Raw genomic sequence first — 16,947 nt, 5'->3', positions numbered from 1 at the left:
AACACTATAGAAGTACCTGTAATAATAATTATTATAGCTGTTCAATGGTCATGAAGCCTCTAGCACATATACTGAAGAGCAAAGAAAAGGATGAAAATGTATACAAGCGTACTGAAGGAAATGTCAAACTTGCCAAATGCTGGAAAGGCAGTCCTTTAACATCCCTGCAGCTTTGGAACCAATGGTTGAGTTTTGGGGGCTCCTCCCATTTTTAATAAAATATTTTAGTATTAGGCTGGCCATACATTATACAATTTTCTTTAGAAAATTGCTTTAGATTTTCCAAAAACCATATAATATGAGGTCAAACCTAAACAACACTTTCAATTGTATCCAATTAGGTGGGCCCTTGTACTACATAGTTGAAGGTAAATCTAAAGGAAATTGGACAGAACATTGTGTAGTGTATGGCCAGCCTTAGTTACTAAAGTGTTTTCAATGCATGCAAAGATCGTTTTGTTCTGATGTCTTCTTCAGCTCTGCATCCTTGTTTTAGGTCCGTGATTTAAAAAGCACTGAAGCCACAGATAGTCCTTAACCACTTGCCTCCCAGCCACTGTAGATAAACAGCGGCAGGGCTGCACTGGCAGGCAAAACCACATTTTAAAATGTGTGTTTTGTAAACAAATAGGGGGCGCGCGCACGCCCTATCTGTCCCGCCGATCACCGCCGTAGATGTGAGTCGCCGGGTCACAGCCGGTCCTCCTCTCCCGACGACTCACATCCTTATCTCCCGGCGATCGGCAGCAAACAGTGACAGACAGCACAGCTGCAGTAGCTGTGCTGTCTGTCACTTCCCTGTCAGCTCGAGGATGAGCTGATCAAGAAAGAACAGTTTCTCTTTCTCGATCAGCCTTGTCCCGTCCAGTACACACCCCCACCCCCTAGTAAAACACTCCCCTCGCTCCTATAACCCTTCCCTGCAAAATAGTTAACCCCTTCCTCCCCATTGCCATTAGTACATTGTCAGTGTTTTTTTTTTTTTGCACTGATCACTGTATTAGTGTTTTTGGGGATGTCAGTGACCCCAAGTCAGTACCCCCCAATGTCAGAATGTCCGCCGCAGTCCCGCTATAAGTCGCTGGTCGCTGCCATAAGTCCCTGATCGCCGCCATAATTCGCTGATCGCCGCCATTATTAGCATAAAAAAAACCTAAAAATCCCAGTATCTTTCCCGCCATTTGTAAACGCTATAACTTTCACATAAACCAATTAATTTACACGTATTGGGTTTTTTTTTTTTTTAGAAAAGACATGTCGCAGAATGTATTTTGGCAGAAATTTATGACTAAATTTGATTTTTGCATTTTTTTTTTTACTGGACATGTTTTATAGCAAAAAGTCCAAAATGTTTTTTTTTTCCTCAAAATTGTCAGCCTTTTTTTTTATAGCGCAAAAAATAAAAACCGCACAGGCAATCAAATACCACCAAAAGAAAGCTCAATTTGTGGGGAAAAAAAGGATGTAAATTTTATTTATGTACCATATTGCATGACCGCGCAATTGTCCGTTATACTAGCGCAGCGCTGTATAGCAGAAAAATGGCGTAAATTGCAGTATTTATACCATAGTTTGTAGACGCTATAACTTCCGCACAAAGCAATCAATATACACCTTTTGGGATTTTTTTTACCAAAAACATGGAGCAGAATACATTTTGGCCTAAATTTATAACCAACTTTGAGTTTACTATATATTTTTTATAGCTGAAAGTAAAAAATATTGGTTTTCTTCAAAATTTTTGCCCTTTTTTTGTTTATAGCGTGAAAAATAAAAAGCGCACATGTGATCAAATTACACCGAAAGAAAGCTCTATTTGTGTGAAAAAAAAGACGTAAATTTAGTTTGGGTGCAGCATTGCATGACCACGCAATTATCAGTTGAATTAGTGCAGCGCCGAGTAGCAAAAAGAGGCCTGGTCATTAAGGGGGGTAAATCCTCTGGAGGTCAAGTGGTTAAAGCCACACAACATTTTCAAACAGAGGGTCACTAAGTGATAGGGTGTGTGTATGTCTTAGCGTAGACTTCTTTTTAAAAAGTACATTATTGTACAATGTAAAGCAGAGCTTGTCAGATCCTAGGATTCAGGTCAAACCCAACCTAAACATACATGGTCTGATTACAAGGTGTCATTTTAAATTCTATGCATTCCTTAGGTGGTGTTTGTTTTAAAATTGGCTTTTAATGCAATATGCTTGATTAGTTTTGAAGCAGTGCTTAAAAATATTTATATATGTATATTTTGGAGAAGGTGACAGTGGGAACTTTTGACTGCCTAATCTGCATAACAACTTGTTATGGAAAAGGATCCTCCTACACAGGGTGACCATCATCTGCAGAATGCAGCTGTCTGACACAAAAATCTAAGGCTTTGTATTGATTTGTCTTTTATTTGAAAAAATGATTTTTATGTTTGACTTGTGTGTCCATTTAGCCTCATAATGACCAGATGTTTGCTCCTGAATGCCAATAATATTGTTTGACCTGTCTTACAACTAGCTAATTTACAGGTGTGTGGCATTTTTTTTCTTAACTAGTTATAAACATTATTATAATATACAGTACATCTCTGATGGCTCGTAATAATTCAGGTGGGTAGGTGACTATAAACATTTTTATAATGTCAACCTCTGATAGCTTCCTTACATTTTCCCTGTTAGAAAACTTTAATCCTTCTTTAAGTTGGCTTTCTAAAGAGTCTGCTTACTCCAGTGTCAGCACATTGTCAAGAGAACATGAGAAAGTTGTACCCTTTTAATCCTTTGGAGCTCAGTGGTTGAGGTCATATGTCAGTTTAGCCCACAGCACAGATGGAGCAAAGAGTTCCCATAATTCAATCTTTACTGAGCTTTGCTTCTAATGAGGAACTCAGATGAAGATGTGGTGTGACGTTTTTTGGGCTTTTTTGTATTTGTGAAATGTTCTAATGCTTCCCAAGTTCAATATTTTCTTTCACATCTGGACAACTAGAATACAGCTGCTGTTGTGTAGTTGAGATTAAAAATTCTAGGCAGCAGAATGTTGAACAGTAAAGTAGGTTTGTATCATTACTGCCTTAAAGTGTTCCTAAACCCAGGACCCTGCATTCTCTTTATCTGGTCTCCCACAGTACACACAACATGGAAATGCAATTATTTTAGTAAATATAAACTGCTAAATACCTTTTTCATCAGAAGTTAGAGCAGCCTTGTAACTTCTATCAGTATCCAGCAGAGCACTGGTAAAGCTTGTAGGAGGAGTTTTCTTTCTGCTCTAGGAGGATGCAGGACCCCTGACCTCTGTCTGGACAGTGCTGGTTGCCCATGTGCTGATCATATGCACTCTCCCAAGACAATATGTCGTATCAGGGGATAAGAGGGGGACACTGAAAAAAGGGGAGGATCAGAGAAGAAAGGTTCAATCAGCTTTTAACCCCTTAGATTTCACAATGAGTATACAAGCATGCTTTACTGCATATACAGACTGATTTTACTGTTGTGGGTTTAGTAACACTTTAAAGGAGTTTCTATGGTTGCAATACATAGAATAATTATTTTTTACAATCCATTGTCCGCTTACTTGAAAAATCTCTTTTCATGTTGTGAGTGCTGCCTGTCTACTGGTCATCTCTTTCCACAAATTCCTGGATTCCCTGCATGCTTTGCAGCTTCTCTTGTGCTATTTAATTTAAATTTTTAAGAACTGTACATCCAATAGTGCCTTGCTGCCTACAAGCAGTGATTCCACATGCTGAAACACCTTCGCTCGGCACCTCCATAATTCAGAAGGTAGTTTCTGTGTAATGCATGACACAGCAGTACCTGCTCACAGGGCATCTTCATAAAGTACGTTTACAAACTTCAAGATCACTCAAATACAGTGGATATAAAAAGTCTACACACCCCTGTTAAAATGTCAGGTTTCCGTGATGAAAAAAAGACAAAGATAAATAATTTCAGAACTTATTCCACCTTTAATGTGACCTATAAACTGTACAACTCAAAAGAAAAACAAACTGAAATCTTTTGGGGGGGGAAGTAAACATTAAAACATTTAACCGCTTGCCGCCCTGCCACTGTGTATATACGTGTGCAGGGCGGCAGTGGAGCGCAAAACCACGTTTAAAAACGGGTTCCGCGCTCCCGACACTTTCGCCGGCAGGGGGCGCGCGCTCCCGCCGACCCGCGGGTGACACTATTTGATCCAGGAGGGATCAATCATTAGATTTCAGCCAGTGATTTCTGGCTGAAATCACATGATCGGTCCCTGTCCTATCCTGTCCTGTGTTGACATACACACAGGGCAGGATATGATGTCATTCTTCTCTGCCTGGACACATTCCGTTCCAGACAGAGAAGAAGACATCCAAAAATTGAGTACACAAGCACTACACTACAGTTAGAACACTCTAGGACACATTTAACCCCCTGATCGCCCCCCCCCAGTTAACCCTTCACTGCCCTGTCACCAGTGTTACTGATCAGTGAAGCGATTTTTACTGATCAGTGTCGCTGGCGACTTCCGATAGAGTTAGCGCCCCTCCCAGATAGCGCCAGATTGCCCGCCAGTACACCAGTAATCCCGTTTAACCCCTTGATCGCCCCCCCCCCCTCCAGTTAACCCCTTCACTGCCCTGTCACCCAGTGTCACTGATCAGTGAACCAATTTTTACTGATCACTGTATCAGTGTTGCTGGCGACTTCCGATAGAGTTAGCGCCCCTCCCAGATAGCGCCAGTTTGCCCGCCAGTACACCAGTAATCCCGTTTAACCCCTTGATCGCCCCCCCTCCAGTTAACCCCTTCACTGCCCTGTCACCCAGTGTCACTGATCAGTGAACCAATTTTTACAGATCACTGTATCAGTGTCGCTGGCGACTTCCGATAGTGTTAGCGCCCCTCCCAGATAGCGCCAGATTGCCCGCCAGTACACCAGTAATCCCGTTTAACCCCTTGATCACCCCCCCCCCCCAGTTAACCCCTTCACTGCCCTGTCACCAGTGTCATTGATTACAGTGAACAGATTTTTACTGATCACTGTATTAGTGTCACTGGTGACTTACGATAGTGTTAGCGCCCCTCCTAGATAGCGCCAGTTTGCCCGCTAATGCACGGGATTTTTTTTACCAAAAACATGTAGCAGAATACATTTTGGCTTAAATTTATGACTAACTTTGAGTTTACAATATATTTTTTATAGCTGAAAGTAGAAAATATTATTTTTTTTCAAAATTTTTGTGGTTTTTTTGTTTATAGCGCAAAAAATAAAAAGCGCACAGGTGATCAAATACCACCAAAAGAAAGCTCTATTTGTGTGAAAAAAAGGACGTAAATTTTGTTTGGGTACAGCATTGCATGACCGTGCAATTATCATTTGAATTAGTGCAGCGCTGTATAGCAAAAAAAGGCATAAATTACAGTATCTATACCATAGTTTGTAGACGCTATAACTTTCACACAAAGCAATCAATATACACTTATTGGGATTTTTTTTACCAAAAACATGTAGCAGAGTACATTTTGGCTTAAATTTATGACTAACTTTGAGTTTACGATATATTTTTTATAGCTGAAAGTAGAAAATATTGTTTTTTTTCAAATTTTTCGTGGTTTGTTGGTTTATAGCGCAAAAAATAAAAAGCGCACAGGTGATCAAATACCACCAAAAGAAAGCTCTATTTGTGTGAAAAAAAGGACGTAAATTTTGTTTGGGTATAGCATTGCATGACCGCGCAATTATCATTTGAATTAGTGCAGCGCCAAACAGCAAAAAAAAGGCCTGGTCATTAAGGGGGGTAAATCCTCTGGAGCTCAAGTGGTTAAATAATGTGGTTGCATACTTGTGCACACTCTATTATAATTGGGGATGTAGCTGTGTTCAGAATTAAGCAATCACATTCAAAATTGTTACATAGGAGTCAGTACACACCTGCCATCATTTAAAGTGCCTCTGATTAACCCCAAATAAAGTTAATCTGGAACTGGACGTCCCTCCAAAATTGGTGAAAAGACGAGAAGAAAACTGGTCTAAGAGGCTGCCAAGAGGCCTACAGCAACATTAAAGGAGCTGCAGGAGTATCTGGCAAGTACAGGCTGTGTGGTACATGTGACGACAATCTCCTGTATTCTTCATATGTCTGGGCTATGGGGTAGAGTGGTAAGATGGAAGCCTTTTCTTACAAAGAAAAACATCCAAGCCGGTTAAATTTAGCAAAAACACATCTGAAGTCTCCCAAAAGCATGTGGGAAAATGTGTTATGGTCTGAAGAAACCAAGGTTGAAATTTTTGGCCATAATTATGGGCAGCACAGTGGCTAAATAGTTAGCACTTCCGCCTGACAGTACTAGGGCCGTTTAGTTCGAAACCCAACCATGGCACCACCTGCCTGAAGTTTGCATGTTCTCCCTGTTCCTACGTGGGTTTCCTCCGCGTACTCCAGTTTCCTCCCACATGCTGGTAGGTTAACTGGATCCTGTCTAAATTGGCCCTAGTATGTGTATGTGTGAATGTAAGTTGGGGACCTTAGTTTGTAAGCCCCTTGAGGATTAGGGACTGATATGAATGTACAATATATATGTAAAGCGCTGCGTAAATTGACAGCACTATAGAAGTACCTGAAATAAATCCAAAAGATATGTTTGGTAAAAACACTGCACATCACCAAAAGAACACCATACCCACAGTGCAGCATGGTGGTGGCAGCATCATGCTTTAGGGGTGGTGCCAGCTGGAACTGGGGCCTTAGTCAGGGTAGAGGGAATTTATGAACAGTTCCAAATACCAGTCAATATTGGCACAAAACCATCAGGCTTCTGCTAGGAAGCTGAACATGAAGAGGACCTTCGTCTTTCAGCATGACAACGACCCAAAGCATACATCCAAATCAACAAAGGAATGGCTTCGCCAAAAGAAGATTAAAGTTTTGGAATGGCCCAGCCAGAGCCCAGACCTGAATCCGATGGAAAATTTGTGGGGTGATCTGAAGAGAGCTGTGCACAGGAGATGCTCTCGCAATCTGACAGATTTGAAGTGTTTTTGCAAGGAAGAGTGGGCAAATATTGCCAAGTCAAGATGTTCCATGCTGATGGACTCATACCCAAAAAGACTGAGTGCTGGAATAAAATCAAAAGGCGCTTCAACAAAGTATTAGTTTAAGGGTGTGCACACTTATGCAACCATATTATTTTAGTTTTTTATTTTTACTCCCCTCCACCTAAAAGATTTCAGTTTGTTGTTCAATTGAGTTGTACAGTTTATAGGTTACATTAAAGGAGGAGAAAGTTCTGAAATGATTGATCTTTGTCTCATTTTTTTTACATCACAGAAACCTGACATTTTATCAGGGATGTGTAGACTTTCTATAGCCACTGTATATAGGAGTAGGCTAGAAATAACTGAGCTACAATGTTGGAATTAATAATTTAAATTTTGGCCGCCGATGCATTTTAAAGCAATCTATTGCTGTACAATAATCCATGCCCAGTCGAACTAGCAGGGGTAGAAATAACTGAATTTCCGTGGGCCTTTACATGACTTCTGCAGACTAACTCTGGTCATGGGAAATATGGTAGACCAAGCTGGATTTTCCTAGCCATAGTTGCCTGTGTATATTGCACCTGCCGCTTTAGTTATGCAGATAGCAACTTGAGATCCTGAGGTTATGTTTTTACCAGTACAGGACACAGGTTTTCTAAAATCATTACGACTTGGTTATATGCAGGGACACCTCGTATGTATCTCCTCCCAATCCCAGCTAGCATTAGTTTTTCGCTAGTGTCCTTGGGCGATGGACCTCTTCTTTCTGCTGAGATTTTAATCTCACTTGCTCTCTGGATTATATTTCAAACTGGTACAAGGTGGGGTGGGGGTGTGGAGCTTTTCTGTAATGCTGCCCCATTCTCACACCCTACCCTTCTATTTATTTATTTATTTCAGGTACATATATAGCGATGTCAATATATGCAGCGCTTTACATACATATATTGTACATTCACATCATCTGGTTATTCTTTTGTCTCATTGACCAAGCCAGCCTCTTAGACTGCCACAGTGTTGGATTTCATGGCCAGAATTTCTGACTTCTGACCTTGAAGAGACCCTAGACACAGCAGGGTCACCGCTGTGCCGCTCAGGCCTCCCATTCTGAGTCTGCCTTTGACTTTGCACTTGAGCTAGACATGGTGCTGGAACAGGAGCAATCAGCTGAGGAAGACTACTTGCGTTCTGATGAGATAGATCAGGATGATATGCCTGCTACAGACATTCTTTCAAAGATAAAGGGGACGATTGGCACACTTATTGAAGCTGCACATGGAATCTGCTGAAAAGTATCCAGTATGGGGTCCCTAAAATTTCCTTCATCAGCTAAAATCTTTCAGGTGGATGCATTGGTCACCATAATAAGACAACTATGGAGCTCATGAAGAATAATCCCCTGATCAGGCCAGGTAGATAAACAGAGGCCCTCCTTAAAGTTGTCCTTGCATTGATGGGTCCTGCCATGCTACCCCAAATTAAAAGGTTTGTGCCTCTACCGGGGGGGGGGGGGGGGGGGTCTTCTACCCTGAAGATTAGGAAGGCTTCTTTCATTCTCTCAATCCAAAGTCAAAGCCAAAAAACATACTTTCATAGGAAGACATAGTCTTCAAAACAAGCCAGGGCTGGCTCTAAGGTCTCTTCACAGTGATGGCTCACCTTCATGTCTGTAAGTGGAGGGATTTTTATTTCCCTTGTGGTCCAATAATATTTTTAATGCCTGGTTCCAGAGTGTCTTTTCCAAGGGCCACAAACTGGAGTTTCGCACTCTTTTTCCTTCCAGCTTCATACACTCCAACTTTCCCCTTCATGTCCAACAGCTCCATGATCAAAGGCTCTTTACCTCTGTACCAACAGGAGAACGCTTTTAAAGTTTTTTCTCAAATGGTTCCGAATAGAGGATTTCAGCCCAAATTGGCTCTAAAACTCAACTTTTTGAAATGCCAGACTTGTCATTGCCTCACTCCTTTGGGATTTTCTGGCCTCAATTGGCATTTTGGGGTGCTCATCTGTGCATTCACATTTTTCCACCTCATCAACACTATCAGCGTTTTGCAGTGGGCAATCGGCATTACATATATTTTTGTAATAAGATACAATTTTAGCTTTTATACTTTGTCACCATTTTGGAGAATGCTTGTTTGTGGCACTGATAACAATATTAGTTAACAATCGGTTTTAACAATATTTGATAAACATTTGCACAGCTATCCAGATATACAAAATAAACCATGTGTACATGTTTCTAGAAAGTGCAGTATACGGCTTGGGGGTCCTTTTCACAAACTTTCAAGACTCTACGCTTGTGAAAATGACAAGTACAGCCATTCAACAACACACATGCTTCCATAGTAGGGAGCATGAGCGTTGATGAATAAAGAGCTGTTTTATTGTGAAAAGTGGGTGGGGGGGCTGTCGGACAGCTGGAAACCACCAGAGTGCTGTTCACTTGGCAGACTTATTTTGATGCCGACCTAAGGTTAAAACCAAACTTATGCAAAAACACCTAAAATAAGAAAGGAAGGAAAAAATATCAGGACTTTCTCTGTGCCAGCCAGATACACAATCATAGATATATTAATGGGGAAAAAAAGTGTTATAAATGTAGTGTAACAACAGTTGTATATATCAAAATACAGTAACTACACATTTCTTTATAAAGCTTGCTCCCCATCTGTTCCTCAAGACGTTTCACGGCGAAAGCCGCTTCCTCAGAAGGCCATGAGGAGCAGAACATAAATCTAAAAAATTATCAATATGCATATCAAAAAAGCAAGATATAATATATATACATAATTCTACAACCAAAGATCATTGTCAGGTGGGGGAGCAATTTTATTAATTTATTACAAATCTTTATATATCGTCAACAATTTTATGCAGCAATTTAGTTATATGGTAATATCGCAGAAACGGTCAAGATTTTAGGTACGTATATAAGGATTTAAAGAGAGTGGTGGTGGACATCAGAGAATGGAGCCTGGCAGGGTGTGGGAAAACAAAAATGCTGGAGTTGAACTTTTAATAGTAAATGTAGTTAGCTTTGTGTCAGAATTGTTGGTGTAGCATGTAACACTTAACCTGGAATGGACATATTTTTTTCTCTCATAGGCTGTATATGCAGAAGTTAATGTTTACATGGTTCAGCTGCAAGCTAGAAATAAGACTGCGCCTCTTAGGAGGTGTTTTGTAAGAAGATTTTAGCAGGATGCCGCTGTGCACAACAGGAAAAAGACATTAAAGTCTCAGGAAAGAATGTTTGAAATAATTCCAGCAACCAAATGTTAAACAGCTGAAATGCATCCGGCGTCATTAAGACACGGAGGCACGATCTCTAGTGGGTGATTATCAGTTGTAGGAACACTGCTGAGAGTCCTGTCATCACAAGTCAGGGAGTGGCAGGATTAATGGCTCTTCGGTAGGATTGCTTCAGAGCTGGCATAGATTTCATAGGTAGAGGCACTTTGTTGCATATCCATCAGGTCATTAACGTGTATTGGGAAAAAAAAAATGAAAACACATATGCAGTACGTCTGTGCAATATATACATCTTTCCTTGTATTTTGTCTCTTTAAAATCTCTGCAAGTACAGAAGTATATTTTTTTAACTGCCTTCATCTCTAAAGCCCAGTTGGGGGCTGACAACACATTTTTTCTGGACTGAGTGTTGTCAGCTATGCCAAGTTTCTATTACTATATTAATGATCTACTCCCACTCTTAGATCTCTAAAATATAAAGGTTAGTCATTCTGTAGTCCTTAATAAAAACTTGGAAAGCAGACCATAAAGGAGTATATAAGGAATGTTTTTATTGCTACGGTTTACATACATTAACCACTTGTCCACTGTCCCCGTTTTTAAATGGTGGCTGGTAGAACAGAGATTTAAACACACGCCCAGCTGCCATAGCAGTTAGAACTATATTTAACCAGTTCCACCTGGCCTATAACCAAATGACGAGATCTGTCACTCGCTGTGTCCACTGGACACAGTGGATCACCGATCAGTGTACCAGCCGCTGCAGGTGGTTTCATATCTATTGTGAGGCAAGCAAGGCGTTTGCCTTCAACGGCATTTTTCAGGGGACCAGCGCTGCCATCAGACCAGTGTCGTATCATCCATGGGTGCGGGGTGTTAACTGAACATGTGCCTCTGACGTACACTGCACCCATGGATGATATTGGCAGGTGCTACAGCTGCGGCAAGGGTTAAGTGTCCCCGCATACAGTGTCCCCTCTGCTGGTCCCGCACCCTTAGCTCAGTCAGAGCCTCTTCCTGGCGACCTTCTGTTCCCCCTCCTCGAGGTGGCTCTGTGAGGATTCTACTCTGGTGAGTAGTGTGTCCCAGTGCTAAAGTGTCCTGCCCTGAGCCAGGCTTGCCCTCCCCCCATATCTGACAACTTTCCCTGGGTGTCTAAGCTGTTGCAGATCTTCTTTAAGGGGAGCAGGGTGGGTCTGCTGGTTGTTGTAGTGCAAGGCAGTGATTGGCAGCTGTGGGGTTCTCAAACACCCCCCTCCCTGCCTCTCCACCCTAAACAAACCCCCCCCCCCCCAGATGGTTGCTTATAACAATAAAATACAGTACACTGGCATAAGTACTCATTATTTTGGCAACTTTGGGTGCCGCATCCTCTGGATTAGAGGATGTTGATCGTCGGGCATATTGGCACTCAGTTCAAAATCCTGCATTTCTGTGCATATGGAATGGGTAACTGGCAATTCTAGAAAGGCACCATCAGTACCGAAAGATATATTCAGGTTTTAGAGCAGCTTATGCTCATGCAAGAATGGGACATTCCTCTCCTAAAACTCCAGCAACTGATCTCCTTAGTTCCCACATGTTTACATAGTGTTGTTAGGAAGAGTGGATACTACACCGTGGTTAACATAACCCTGTCCCAACTTTTCTGGCAGTGAGGTTGTACTTTGTCAAATTTTTATTGCCCAGTCCCAACTTTTTTGAGACGTGTTCCCTTTTCTATAAAATGGTACATGTTCTCAGTTTTTTACCATTTGATATGTTTTCTATTTTCTTTTGTAAGTAAAATATGGGTTTGAGATTTTCAAATCATTGCATTCTGTTTTTATGTAGATTTTTACACAGCATCCCAACTTTTTTGTAATTGGGGTTGTATGTGCAAAACCTGAAAGTTTTTATGGTAGAAAAGTGGTTAAATTGACTCTCTATTCTATTCTCCTATCCATATATATCCACTAATTTAAGGAGAAGTACACCTTACTTGGCTGTACTTCTGTGAATGAACTGCACTCCTGTGATGCATTTTCAGATGACCGCTTACCTAGGTAAGTATGATTTAAAGAAAGAGAAAAACAAAACCAATACTTCTCTTTTAATGGCCCTGTATTTTTTTTGTTTCTTAAGTTAGGTTCACATCATTGTCTGCATGCTGCATTTGCACTGGCACAGCAGCCCATTCTGTCAGGGACTAAGGGTCTCGCCGCGGCGCACAGGTCTGCGCATGCGCAGATTGCCTAGGCGCACTAATGTGCAGGCAGTAGGACCTGGGCGTCCGCGGCGGCAATTGCGGCCGCGCATGCGCACTCGCCTGGCACCAATGACGGTGCAGGGCGCACTATTTAAACTGGCCAGGCGGTGATCACGTTGCCGCAAGGTCTAGTTCCTGTACCTGAGTTCTGAAGTGTGTTCCTGTTGCCGTTCTTGCTTGTCCTGATAGTTGTTGACCTTCTCCTGCTCTGACCCCCGGCTCGTCCCTGACTGCTCTTCTGCCTGCTGCTTATACTATTATTGGACCTTCCGTTGCTGAACCTTGGCTTGTGACCCGGCTATTCTCTGTCTACTGCTTGGTACCTACCTGCCTCCACTATTACCGACCCGGCTAGTCTGATTACACTTACTCCTGACTGTCATCCATCCATCCCGCTCGGGATCTGGACCTGTCAGCCTCTTCACATCAGGCTCACCCCTGGCACATACCCTCAGCGGGACCCCTCTACCACAGTTGGATGCACTCAGGGGTCGCGACCTGGTTTCAGTCTTGCACCAAGTCCATCCCCACCATCGGGGGCTCTGGTGAAAAGGCAGACTGGGACTTAGACTCCGCGTCCTGGGGAATCCCATTCTGTGGATCACTAGAGATCCCGCCGGGCGGTGCCTGACCCATTCATTTTTCACCTTTTCAAAATCTTTGCCTCTTTTGCATTATGCGATTTCATGCACTCAAAAACATTCTGCTTTTTCAGATGCGTGGGGATGTCATTAGGAATTAATGGCCCACCAGCGCATCTGATAGCAGTGCATTTTGTCTGCGGGTGCTGGAATGCACGCAATTTACAGGCATTTCTGCTTAAAGCGGAGTTCCAGTGAAAATGTAACAAAATTTTAAAAATGGACACTTACCTGTTCCTCGGTACCGCAGTGAATAACTGCTTGCATACAGGGCACTTTTACCCCCTTCCTGCCCAGGCCAATTTTCAGGTTTCAGCGCTCACACCTTGAATGACAATTGTGCGGTCATACAACATTGTACCCAAACTAAAATTTTATCATTTTCTTCACACAACTAGAGCTTTCGTTTGGTGGTAGTTAATCACCACTGGGGTTTTGAGTTTTTGCTAAATTTAACAAAAAATATTTTGAAAAAAAAGTTTTTTTTGTTTCTGTTATAAAAGTTTGCAAATAAATAATTATTCATAAATTTAGGCCAAGATGTATTCTACTACATTTCCTTGGTGAAAATAACCCAAATTAGGACATATTTTTTAGTTTGTAGGAAAGTTATAGAGTTCACAAACTATGGTATAGATCTGCAAATTGATCAATCCTGAAGTACTGATGGCCAATCTAATTTCTTGAGGTCCAAGAATGTCAGAACAGTACAGATATCCCCCAAATGACCCCTTTTTGCAAAGAAGACAGTCCGACGTATTTCATAAGAGGCATCGCAAGTTTTTTGAAGTTGTAATTTTTTTGTCACTATTTTTTTTTTTTTTACATATTGTCACCAGTGCAGTACAGGGTAATCATATAACTGGCATGGTGGTGATCAGGGACACTGACTGGTGACAGTACGAAAAAAAATTTTATAACTTAGAAAAAAAAAGGTATTTTTAATACGGTTTTTCTTTTTTTTTTTTTTTTTTCATATTTCACTTTGACCAAAGTAGTATTATGTTACCATAGGAACATTGTACTACTTTGAGGAAGTGATCAGTATTTTTTTTTTTTTTTTACACAATTTGCTTATAGCAAAGAATTTCTTTGCTATAAGCAAGCATTTAACTGAATGAAATCAATTCATTCAGGGTTTTTTTTTTTTTTGTGCTTAGCTGTGATTTGGTCACAGCTAATCACGTGACACAGCTGGGCTGTGATTGGCCCAGCTTGTGCATGTGATCGCTGTGACCATTCACAGCTAGATATTTGTATACAATGAATGGCATGAAAGGAAGCCATCCATTGTATACAACTGTCATGTGACCTGCTATGATAGGTCACATGGTACTGTCAACGGGGCCGGTACACAGACCCGAGGTACATGGCCGGTGACAGATCACGCTGCTGCATGGCCCTGCGGGCAGGCGCCATGCGCATGCCTGAAAGGACGCCATGTGGCGTCCACCCAGAGGGACGAGCTGTTTGCCCGGCCGCCATCTGGCTATAGGTGTTTTATTCCCACGTTTTATAATTCTCAAGGATAGTTAATGCATCTAAAGCCGTTTTTTTTTTCCTTTGCATTTGTATAGAGTGCTCTGGGTTCAGAACTTGTGTTAAGATTTATTGCTGTCTGTGCCCCCATTAAAGCAGAACTAAGCCTTCCTTTCCTTTATAGCCACAGAAGCTGCAACCTTAGCCTCTATTTGATCTGCAGCATAATTTGGTTGAGAGCACAAGCAACTGTGACCGTTAATGTTCACGGCATGCTTTGAATGGAACGGTTTTGGGATCAGTTAAATTGATGAGGGTTAGTTCCACTTTAAGGAGATTTACCCTTTTAATTTGACCTGGTTACCACTATCGCCACAAACACCACTATCAACAAAGTGAGTAAAAAGTCTAAAACTTTGAAAAACCAAAATATGGAAAATAAAAAAAACGGGTTTTACTAATTCCCTTCTGTATACAAAAGGTTTGATCTTTAGATATGATTTTAAGAAATTTTATTACAGTAATTTTCTGAATGTTTTTATTTTGTGTTTGTATTACAGGTATTGGAAAAGTGAAGCGGAAAACGAACATGCCTGATTCCTCTTCCACAGCAGATGAAAGCTACTCTGACACAGAACGTCTGTATGATCTTAACATGCCAGCTTATGTTAAGTTCACATATACAGCTGAAAGGGATGATGAGCTATCTTTAGTGAAAGGCACGAAGGTGATTGTAATGGAAAAGTGCAGTGACGGCTGGTGGAGGGGCAGTTACAATGGACGTATAGGCTGGTTCCCCTCCAACTACGTGACTGAGGAGAATGATAGCCCCTCTGGTGACCAAGTAGGAACTTTATCGGAAAAATTGGCAGCAGTTGTCAACAATCTCAACAATGGTCGCTCACTTCATGTGGTCCAGGCATTGTATCCTTTTAGCTCATCCAATGAGGAGGAGCTTAATTTTGAGAAAGGCGAAATGATGGATGTGATTGAGAAGCCAGAGAATGATCCTGAATGGTGGAAATGCCGAAAGAGCAATGGCCTGGTGGGTCTTGTACCAAAGAACTACGTCACTATAATGCAGAACTTTCAGTCCAGCTCAGGTTATGAGCCATTGCCTCCCCGCTGTGATTATATAGGGCCATCTGTCTCTGGACGCTTTGCTGGCCATCCGTGGTATTATGGAAAAGTTACACGGCACCAGGCAGAAATGGCACTCAATGAACGAGGACATGAGGGGGACTTCCTAATCAGAGATAGTGAATCTTCGGTAAGTGCTAATAATCTGCTTTTCATGCTCAATCAAAGCTCATTAAAGCTTGACAGACTGCAGGAGCCATGTAGCCTGTAAGCTCCAAAAGGACTACAACTAAAGCCTAAATTTTAAGTTTTTTCATATAGCTAAAAGCCCATGTTTTCAGGTTCTATAAAGTGCCTTCTGGTTGTGGTACCTTTCTTTCAAGCTTAAGCTTTCTTCGTTGATTTCTATTCTACTCGCTAGAATAACAAAGCAAAATTTGTTTGTTTTTTTTTAAATCCTAGCAATGTTCTATCTGCCAATTATAGTGAAAAGGCTTACTTTTAATATTTGCTTTTAATCTGCTCTAGTAGGCCATTCATCAAAAAGTAATTTATAGGTGGGATGAAAAATATTTTCAAGTATAAATTAAGCAGACCTTCTAGGTCCAGTTTGCATTACAGTTCTGCAACAACTGTATAAGAAAAAATATATAAAGACTGGGCAAAAATGCATCATTCTAAGAAAGAAAATATTTACTTGGGAACCTGGCCTCCTCTAGGAGGCATGGGTCATGTTATCGCGCTTCACTACACGCGAGGAGATGCTCAAATCCTGTGGGAATGCCCTCCTGTACTGTCTTCTGCCCTGGTTTCAAGGACCCAGATTCCTCTGCATGGGGAGGGGGTCACATTTATTGCTGTGTTCACTGTATGTCAGAAATGATCTAAGAACAGAGTGTGTCTTCCAGAATGACAAAACTGTGGTTTCACAATGTTTAAAATCCAAAATCCAGTACGAAGGTTGCCAAACTTTTTTGTATGCTTTGCAGCACTTCTCCTAAACCTAGTTGAAATAATGAAAAAAAAAATCTAGCAGTCAGCAATGGCAGGAAAAGAAGCAGCATTAGGCAGACATCAGGGCACCTACTGCTGATTCTTCCCCGGCAAAGCATAATACACTCTCTTAGAGATTGTGTATGTGTACCTGACTATGTGGAGGTCAGGTTCTTTGTGTGTTCATTTACTAGATGTCTTTTGAAGCTGGCAGGCCATGTTACAGTTTAATTGT

At 41.4% G+C, this 16,947-nt stretch overlaps 1 protein-coding gene across 5 annotated transcripts in view; it reads left to right on the top strand.

The window, feature by feature from the left end:
- NCK1 (NCK adaptor protein 1) overlaps positions 1–16,947 on the top strand; it is a 157,518-nt gene that overhangs the window by 129,530 nt on the left and 11,041 nt on the right. For all 5 annotated transcript variants that reach the window (XM_089671945.1, XM_089671944.1, XM_089671943.1 and 2 more), the window contains one exon: positions 15,200–15,909. In XM_089671945.1, coding sequence (XP_089528071.1) covers positions 15,200–15,909 — 710 coding nt within the window. The remainder of the gene's footprint in view (positions 1–15,199; positions 15,910–16,947) is intronic.

This window comes from Staurois parvus, unplaced genomic scaffold, assembly GCF_062004578.1.
Source record: "Staurois parvus isolate SC_StPar_1 unplaced genomic scaffold, SC_StPar_1.0 ptg000116l, whole genome shotgun sequence".
NCBI lineage: Eukaryota > Metazoa > Chordata > Amphibia > Anura > Ranidae > Staurois > Staurois parvus.
Note: the sequence above shows the minus strand (reverse complement) of the source record. Positions and strands in the feature narration are given on the sequence as shown.